This window comes from Oratosquilla oratoria, chromosome 19, assembly GCF_046742065.1.
Source record: "Oratosquilla oratoria isolate Oo_2021 chromosome 19, ASM4674206v1, whole genome shotgun sequence".
Taxonomy (NCBI): Eukaryota; Metazoa; Arthropoda; class Malacostraca; order Stomatopoda; family Squillidae; genus Oratosquilla; species Oratosquilla oratoria.
In genome coordinates this window covers 12814494-12824493 of record NC_134795.1, presented here as the reverse complement: position 1 = coordinate 12824493, position 10000 = coordinate 12814494, and the positions used below count along the sequence as shown (strand labels likewise).

Sequence of the window (10000 nt, the reverse complement as noted above, 5' to 3'; positions counted from 1 at the left end):
CCTGTCTCCCCAATTTCAATTCAAGGTGATTGATAACATATCCCTCAATCTCTTCCCCTACCAAATGTCGTCAATTTTCCTTCTCCTAAGTTGTATGTGACTATTTCCCTTGATTAGTTCCCTCATATATGCTTTACATTGCAGTTACTTATGCCAATATTCATTTTCTATTTTGACAACCTCATCAAGATTTATCTGTAAAGCTTCTGCTGAATGGTCATCAGTTATTCCCAGATGCAGCTTGATATCTTATTCTTTTTATTGTAACCTGTGTTTAACAATGTTTATCTATTACTAAATAAAAAAAAATTACTTGATCCTTTTCTTTAAATTGAGATTCTTTGCTGACGATGTTTTGTGGATAGTTCACGGTAAACAATTGGTTAGTTTCCTTTTGGGGAGAGTAGGTGATTCCAGGGAAAATTTTGTTTTATCGCCAACAAAAAGAGTATGCCAGAAGAAGCCGCTGATAAAAAGCGTAGACAAAGACACTTGTGGACATGGCTCACGTCTACCAAGGCAGCGCCGCAGGTCAAGCAACCTGCCATAGGCAGGTGCGGCGAAGCCGATGCTTGTGTTACAATAAAAAGTTTACGCATATCAAGAAAGAACGAACTGGCGTGGTCATTTATGATGCTCTAAGAACAGTGTAGTGTCGCTGCCACTCGTGGTTTACCCGTAATTCCAAAAACACATTCCGTATCACCCGTGAAATGGCCATCATTCCTCACAACTTATGAAATACCAAGACGTAATTGGGCAAACCACCAACCACTCCCGAGATGATTAGTTCCATCATCACTCAACGCACTCCCAAAATAAAATTAAATTAATACGATGAATATATATTCAACAACAAATGCAATCCCAACGCTTGCATAACACTTTTGACAATATACCTACAGCCCGAACAACTTCCTGGGAATACGACGAAGTTTTGCAACCTACTTTGCATGTCAACGAAGATGGGTATAAAGCCATCATCGATTCTGTCATAAGACTCCACCCTCAAAGAACTTCATCTAAGACATCGAATATTTTAGAACGTTGGTGTGACAACGAACGTGCACGTCCTTCACCAGGGACAGTTTAATATACTTTGCAACTACTTCAGTTATGGGTTACTGTTCATGTATACCCTGGACCACTGGAGTCAGACGCGACTCTACTCGGCCTTGTGAAGACGTCAACAAGTTTTACAGGACAACACAACGCTATAGTCGACACTCGACTAACAAATTAAATCGACCGATGTAGAAATACTGGCAGTCAAATAAATAGGCATCATATCATAGTAGGTATGTGGGATGAGGAAACCCTGTTCCTTTAGCCCAATATAAAAACTAGATGAACTTTTGTCTAGTTGAATACCGTGAAGCAACGAGACAACAAGACATCGATAGAAGTTGTCAGTAGCATTTTCCTACAGGCCAGATATTTCACCTTGGACACCATCCAAGGCACACCCCGTGATTCAACGGGGTCGGGATGTCATCATGTTGATTTTCCCACATAATCCATACAAATTCTGCCATGTCCCCATAGACCTCTGCTCTACAGGGGATGAATACAAACTGCTGAGTTGTGAAGTTCTTATAGTTGTTATCAACCTATCTAAAATAGTCAATGACATACTCATTTCGTAGGAAAAATAATGGAAACTATCATCAGAGATGCTATCGAACATCATTTAGAAAGTAACCGTTTGATAAATGATAGCCAGCATGGTTTCAGACGGAAACGTTCTTGCGTGACTAACTTACTCGAATTCTACAACACAGTTATCTCGAATTATGACAAAAGAAACAATATAGATTTAGTATATCTAGACTTTGCAAAAGCTTTTGATACCGTCCCACACGAAAGACTACTTACTAAATTAGCTTTGCATGGAATAAGTGGTAGCCTATTAGGTTGGACTAGTAATTGGTTGAATGATCAAAAACAGAGAGTTGTTTTAAATGGACAAACTTCTGGATGGAAAAGTGTTGCAAGTGGAGTTCCTCAGGGTTCCGTTCTTGGGCCACTTCTATTCATAGTATATATAAATGATATAGACCATGGACTAAAATCTACTGTTTCCAAATTTTCTGATGATACAAAACTGTGCGGAGTGGCAAATGATCACTCAAACCAATTAGATATTCAAGAAGATTTAGATAAATTACAGCAATGGTCTGAAAAGTGGCTAATGAAATTTAACACAAGTAAATGCAAGGTAATGCACATAGGTAAAAATAACAGTAAGTACGATTACAAGTTATTTGGAAATTCGTTAACAAAAGTGGATAGTGAACAAGATCTCGGCGTAATTATCAGTAACGACCTCAAATCATCCAAGCAGTGTATTTCAGCCTCTGAGAAAGCAAATAAGATTCTAGGACTGATTGCGCGATCTTTTGATTTCAAAAGTCCATCACTCATTAACAAGCTATATAAATCGTTAGTTCGTCCACATTTGGAATATGCTGTTTCCGTATGGTCACCGAATCTCATTAAAGACATTGACAGATTGGAAAGAGTACAACGGCGAGCCACAAAACTGATTCCAAATATCAAAAATAAATCATACGAAAATCGACTAAAACATATGAGTCTGTTTTCCCTAAAAAAGCGTAGACTCAGAGGTGACTTGATACAGGTCTTTAAAATTCTAAAGGGAATTGACAACATCAAAAGTGACCAAATTTTTACATTGAATGAGAATCAGACAAGAAACAATGGTCTCAAACTGTCCGGAAATAGATTCAATTTGGAAGTAGGTAGAAACAACTTTGCCAACCGTGTAGTTAATGAATGGAATAAACTTCCTGCACAGGTAGTGCAATGTAGTTCAGTTCAAAGCTTTAAGAATCATTTAGATAAATACCTAAGTAAGATGCTGTAATGATTATAATTTATCTTATATTATTTGTTTTGTTATCATTTGTCTGTCTGATTTTTATTTATTATTAGTTATATGTCAATTTATTATTATTTACTATTTACCTGTTTGTTTATTATTTAACTATACCTATGCATTTATTTATGTATTTCATTTGTTATTTACATTATCATAGTTTTTATTTATTATTTTATTATTAATATGATTTTTTTTTTCGCATCCGACCTAGATATGGATCAAAAGGTCTCCTGTCGGCATGCTCCGCCTTTGTAATCCTTTGTAAACTATTAAATCCATCTCCAACGCATCATCAAGGTCTGTGCGAACTAGATGCCCCTAACCTCCTCCCATAACCCCACTTTCTGTGGCTACACCATTTCTCAATTTGACAGAGTAGTGGACAACAAGACAGCGAAGGACAGCGTTAGATTACCATCAGCATCTCTGATACAAAAACCTTTATGGATCTCATGAACAGGTTAGCCAAGTTTACTCCAAACATTCCCTCAACTGCAGAGGCTATCAAACACCCGTCCCCAAAGCCCACCACCACCACCTTCGAGTCTACATGGTGGTGCAGCTCCATTTTCTTTCTCACAGAAAACTCCCACTTTTATTAACCACTTTTTTCAGATGAGGAAAGTAGACAGCCAGTGGCTACTCCCCTCCTCCTACTTGCTGGTGACAAAAATAGCTCAACATTTTCACTCTTGTCCTGAAGGAGAGATAAATGGGAGGGCCCACACCTCACTCCCAGTTGCTGTGGAGACGTGAGTTTCAAACCAGAAGGAACTCAAGGCAACATTCGATTGTTCCAGCACTGTAATAGCGTCAACCCAAAACCGACCAGGCTCTGGACACCAATGAACCCCCACATGTTCACATTTCCAGGAAACAGAATCCTACGCTGCCCTACATTAACTCAATACTTGTGACATTATATTCTTTCTCTGAGGAAACTATGGGCTAACTCAGAGGCCCTTGGCAGATAACTTTGGGCCCCGGGTTTTCTTCGGGAGACCTAAGGTTAACTATACATACCTTACAATGTGGCATTTATACAAAGAAAAAGTACTTTTTGTGTGATCATTCCAGTAGGTGATGAGGTCTACCTAACAAACGTTTTGCTTGACAGACAGGTAGATGACTGAAGAGGTAGGTCCATCCGCTGGAAAACCCTTACCTGACGGGCGTGGAAGTCAGCACGTGATAAGCAGAAGGTTCGTTCTCCTCCAACCACTTGGCAATGCGGAAGCCATCGACAAAGAAAGACCTGCCACCGGGGTCTGATCCTGTCACTTTAGGGTCATTGGCCTGGGGAGGCGTACGGGGTGTATTACGGGGAGTGGAGAGGTAAGAGAAAGATTAAGACCAAGACAGAAACGAAAAATAGTCATAAAGAATAAGGAGGGGAAGTAAAAAAATACAAAAGGAGATGGGGAAATGAAGACAATTTCTCATGATAATGTGATGCAGCTTTCCAGCAGTTTGAGACAATGTATTAGGGCTGAAGTTGACTGCCCGGGGTCATTTACCTTCAGGCAGTGCAGAAGCTGCATTCCGGGGGACTTTTCACGGTAGTTCATGTCTGTGTGGTGGGCTAGATAGAGCCCTGTGAAAGCCAAGTGAGAGCCCTCCACGGGCTTGTTGATCACATCGAAGATCTGACCGTACTGGGTCTCCTTCACGTAGGCAAAGCGCTTGACTACATCCACAATTTTCTTCTCCTCGGGAGGAACGCCACGAAGCAGTGCGACGCCATACTGAACACAGAATAATCAGTTACTTTTTACTTAATAACAAGATATAAACAAACATTCCATAGCACTCCGTTGTACAGTATAACCATAGAGAATTGTAGTAACATCTTACCTTGTAGAACATGTCCAGCCAGGTGCGCAGACCTGCCTCGCTGCCCTTGAATTCGTTGTAACTCATTTCGGGGAAGTTGGCCCACACGGTGGTCCGGTCCCAGAGCTCGAGCTCGGGACGGAGTGGCGGGTGCTCCATGTCAACACTGTCCGTCTCGAAGGTGTTGTGCATGAAAGACTGGCCGTATTTGTACAGCCTGAATCAAAGGTTATTCATTTAAGATTGACGCAAATATAAAGGAAATTATGTGTGTGTGTTTGGTGTGTGTGTGTGTGTGTGTGTGTGTGTGTGTGTGTGTGTGTGTGTGTGTGTGTGTGTGTGTGTGTGTGTGTGTGTGTGTGTGTGTGTGTGTGTGTGTGTGTGTGTGTTGTGTGTGTGTATTTACCTAGTTATATTATACGGGAAGGGAGCTATGCTCGTGGTGACCCGTCTTTGTATCTTTCGGCATCAAGTTTTTTCTTAAAATCTTGTGTGTGTGTGTGTGTGTGTGTGTGTGTGTGTGTGTGTGTGTGTGTGTGTGTGTGTGTGTGTGTGTGTGTGTGTGTGTGTGTGTGTGTGTGTGTGTGTGTGTGTGTGTGTGTGTGTGTGTGTGTGTGTGTGTGTGTGTGTGTGTGTGTGTGTGTGTGTGTGTGTGTGTGTGTGTGTGTGTGTGTGTGTGTGTGTGCATGTGTGTGTGTGTACATTTTTCCATCATCGGCTTACTGTATGTCACGTGAACTTACCATTCAGGTTCGAACACAGAATGATGTTCTCTGCCTCCCTCTTCAGGCCATGACACCTGCAGATGGCCTTCTTCATTAATGCACAGTGAACGAGGTCGGATATTGACATTAATCGAGGGTGTGTCGACCAGTTTTTGCTTGGTGCTTGGGTCCACGCACTTTGGGCAACGGCAGTTGTCTCGAAGCTGAGCAAAGCAAACAAGTTATCAGTAACTCAACCGTTAACAAAATGCGAGAATAAAATATCTGGGGTATTGGCTGCATGTTATCGTGAGGTTAAAATCTGCTAAACAGCATGCAATTGATACTTTAGGGTCCATATGGGGCGCCCCTACGGACCAAAGCTACACATCATTTTGTGTTGGAGGAAAAATCTACTCCTAGAGAAATGATGCTACTTTATTATACTGCGAATGTCCCTCCGTTATGTTGCCCCCCTCTTTATACTGTCCTGTACCACTTCTCTGAATATACGTTTCTATTTCTAGTCGAACCTTGTGGTAGGGGAGAAAGAATACTGCCACCGAGTGTTCCCCCTTAAGTCGTGAAAAGCAACTAAAACGGGATGGAGGATAGGACTAGGCATCCTACTCCCAAAAGTGACATTACTAAAAAGAAAAGAAAAAAATAAAATAAAATAAAATAAAATAAAAAAGGCATAAGAGGGTCTGGGAGAGTGGGTATGTTACAGATAAGAGTAAAAGGGAATAGATAGGTAGTATGTTTGTGAGAAGAAAGATGGATATGTTGACACTGAGTGAAACTAAGTTGGAAAGGAGGGACGAGTCTAAGTATGGGAGTGTAGCGGGGAGGGTGTCGGGAGTGAAGAGAGGACGAGAGAAAGAGGGGGTGGCTATATTAGTAAGTGAAGAGATAGGTAAGCGTGTGGTGGAATGGAAGAAGGTTTCTTTAAGGTTAATGTGGATGAAGGTAAAACTGCATATGGGCCTGGTAACGAGAAGAGTGTAGAGAAAAGAGAGGCTTTTTGGATAGATTTAAATGAGTGCATAGAGGGTTTAGGGAAGAATGTCAATGTAGTAGTATTGGGAGATCTCAGTACTAGAGTAGGAGACGAACCAATAGACGGAGTGGTTGGGAAGTGTGGAATGCCAGGAAAAAACCGTAGTGGATAGTTGATAGTGGAGATGTGTCTAGAGAGTTGATGATAGCTAACACAGTGTTTAGGAAATGATGAGGTGCAAGTACCCCTGAAAATTATGAGGACAGGTGAGGCTCCTGGATTAGATGGGTGTCATACGGAGTGTCTGAGGAAGGGAAATACATTAATAGTGGACTGGCTAGTGAGGTAGTTTAATGTGTGTTTAAGGGAGGGCAGAGTGCCAGAGGACTGGAGGAGTGCCTATATAGTTCCGCTTTACAAGGGAAAAGGAGACAAATGTGAGTGTAGTAGTTTAAGATGGATTGGTTTCTTGAGCAGGGCCCCGACAAGCGGAGGGGCAGGGGGGCAATGCCCCGGGGTGGCACGTTTTGGGGGGCGGTACTTTTGGTGAAAAGAAGGTAAAGCAAATTCCCCCTAATGTACTTTTAATGCATGATTTGTTTATCGTGAGTTGTGTGTATGAATGATGTATGTATAAACGTTGTTTTGTGGATGAATGTTACATGTGAATCGTGCTAGTGACCATCAGATGTGGAAGGTGGTGGTAGTGGTGTGCGTGTGTGTGTGTGTGGGGGGGAGGCACTTTTCGACTCGCCCCGGGGCGGCTCTTACCTATGTCGGGATCCTGTTCTTGAGTATAATTGAGATGGCTTATGAGAAGGTTTTGATTGAGAGGATTGGGAGCAGAAAAGAGGGAGTAATTAGGGAGGAACAGTGTGGGTTTAGGACAGGTAGGGGTTGCGTGGATCAGATTTTTGTGATAAGGCAGATATGAGAGAAAGTTTTGGGAAAAGGTAAGAATATATTTTGGGCTTTTATGGATTTCGAAAAAGTTTATGACTGGGTAGATAGGAAAGCACCGTGGGAGGCATGTAGATATATGGGATTGGAAGAAAGCTGTTAAGGGCAGTCAAGAGTTTTTACTACAGTAGAAGAGCCTGTGTTAGAGTGGAATGCGAAGTAATGTTTGTTATTTCTAGCACCTGAACTATTTACACCGAATAATAATTCTATGAGTAAAATACAACTTACTTCTAATCATTCTTTATCGAAAACAAACCAAATAAAAATATTTAACACAAATGTTATTATCTGACACTCCGTCCAAAGTGAAAGCATATGCTCTCATCGGCACCACGAATGCAAGGTGTCTATTGTAACATTTTTCTTCAATGAAATCTAAGTCCAATGATTACTAAACCATCAAATACAAATATGTGGTAAATTCTCTGGTGAAGTTACTTCCAAAGCCAGCCTTAATAAATGGTAAGATATCTGGCAACAAACAAATGCTTGCTGTATAGCATACCAACATGTCACATAAGAAACGGTAAATGTGCATTTCAGGATTGATCGACCGAGGTCTAACATTAGTAAAGATTAAATATATGTGAACGTTGTTACTCAGATAACTGAGATTACTTCCACCAATAAAAACAACTGAAAACGTATTTGTGTGGGAAACGAGTCCCATTGGTTAGAGATCTTAGGTGTTTACGAACCCAAATGTACTTGAAGTCGGCTGTCTGATGCGTGTCGAAGATAACTTTGGCGGTGCAGTGGTGAGCCGGGATGGCGGATGTGATGTTTGGAGGGTTGTGCTGCTCAGCATGGAGAGCTGACGACACCATCGTGGATTTAGCTGCGAAACGTCACCCAGAGTTGACGATTAATGAAAAGCATTTGGACGAAACCGTTGAACTATTAGTTGAAACACAAGACCTGTTAACACACACACACACACTCACACATCCGCTCCTCAATATCTCTTTTGTATAAACACAATGATTAAGATCATACTGAACTATATCTCCTTAAAAGAGCAAATGTAAACATCACATAAGGAAACATGGAGCCCGTACCTCTGTTGTGGAGGGCCCTTTGGGTTTGCACCGACGGCAGGGCCACCTGCCGGAGGAAGACCAAGGACGCACGAACAGCCATCTTGACCACTGGAGATCCTCCTGGAGAAATATATACATAGTTATTTAATACATAATTATTTACTTATTCATTTTTGTTTCAGACTCTATGTCTACGTGTATGCTTATCTACACCCTGAGGATGCAAATACACGAAAGCGCTCTGCTTCGTCACTTTATCTTCCCTGGTGGTTACTCCCGCATTTGTGAACACGTTCCTACTTTTCTGTTGCATATATACCGTATGTATATATGCATATATGCACATATGTATGTATTCATATATGCATGTATGCATGTATTTATGTATTTATGTATGTATGTATGTATGTATGTATGTATGTATGTATGTATGTATGTATGTATGTATGTATACAATATGTATTCGAGTGCTGGTATAAAACAATTCTGTGTCGGGTGGTACTTATCCCTTTATTCTGGCTACCGACAAGTCAATAAGTATTCATCCTCAGGATCATGCAGACGATAGAACAACGAAAGCCTACAATTGGAGAAATAGAGTCAAAATATTTTCCGTTGCTGAGACGTTTTGTTTATGTGACACCGTCTTGTACATCTCAGTGACACCTTTTTTTGTACCGAATGACTTTATCCTATTTTCTTAATTTTTTTTATTCTTTTATTTGTCTATTTATTTTATTCATTTGTCTGTTTATCTTTGTCATTCATGCCATATAATTTTGGTGATAAAACCGATAGCAAATTGGATGTAGCCCGTCTCCAGCAATCCCTCTCCAGCCCGGTAGCATTTTCCTTTTATTGCGGTCACATTTAGACTAATTAATCCATCTCCATGTCACCTATAGGCTGCAAAAAGCTTAAGTCTTATCATGTTCTACCCTTTCCATATTGGATGTCCAGTTTCCTTTACTCTGGTCGCCAAGTAGTTAGTTCGTTCATCTACCCTGTCAATGCCTAGCCCCTCCTGTCATGTGTCACTTTCCCCGTTGTCTTGGCAACCACCAGTCTGTTTTATCCATTCTCGTAGCATCCACATGGCAGCAGAACATAGCGCTTGTTGGAATTTCATTACGAGCCTTTTTTTTTATTTATTTTTTTTTTTTTTTTTAAACCTTGGCAATCATTTGAATGCGGCATAATACTATGGGTTTCAAAAGTTGACCTTGCTTTGGGAGTGGATGGACCACTGTTCTTACCTTGCAACCCTAATAGTATACCAATTTGCTTAGAATACATGACAGGTGAAGGATCTTTGGATAACCAAAACCTGATGTTAGCCGTTATATGATTGGTCCACTGAATTGTGACATTAGCTTATAGTTCCCGCCCACGACTTCGGATATGTATATATATATATATATATATATATATATATATATATATATATATATATATATATATATATATTATATATATTATTATTTTTTTTTTTTTTTTATAAAAATAAGAATATGCCATGGTCACCACGAGATGAATCCGACCTTTGGCTGGAGGAGTA

General features: G+C 40.6%; 2 protein-coding genes across 4 annotated transcripts in view; both read right to left on the bottom strand.

The window, feature by feature from the left end:
* LOC143035730 (gamma-butyrobetaine dioxygenase-like) overlaps nt 1–8610 on the bottom strand; it is a 17622-nt gene extending 9012 nt beyond the window's left edge. For all 3 annotated transcript variants that reach the window (XR_012967325.1, XM_076202634.1, XM_076202636.1), the window contains exons 1-6: nt 8461–8610; nt 8101–8240; nt 5479–5663; nt 4757–4952; nt 4420–4647; nt 4068–4198 (exon numbers count right to left, since the gene is read on the bottom strand). Coding sequence is in view for 2 of the 3 variants with exons in the window: in XM_076202634.1 (XP_076058749.1) it covers nt 4068–4198; nt 4420–4647; nt 4757–4952; nt 5479–5663; nt 8101–8240; nt 8461–8542 (962 nt within the window). In the remaining variant the exon portion in view is untranslated. The remainder of the gene's footprint in view (nt 1–4067; nt 4199–4419; nt 4648–4756; nt 4953–5478; nt 5664–8100; nt 8241–8460) is intronic.
* Nucleotides 8611–9707: 1097 nt separating this feature from the next.
* Nucleotides 9708–10000, bottom strand: part of LOC143035549 (trimethyllysine dioxygenase, mitochondrial-like) — a 9830-nt gene continuing 9537 nt past the window's right edge. The window contains exon 7 of the mRNA XM_076202416.1: nt 9708–9752. Within this exon, the coding sequence (XP_076058531.1) occupies nt 9708–9752 (45 nt within the window). The remainder of the gene's footprint in view (nt 9753–10000) is intronic.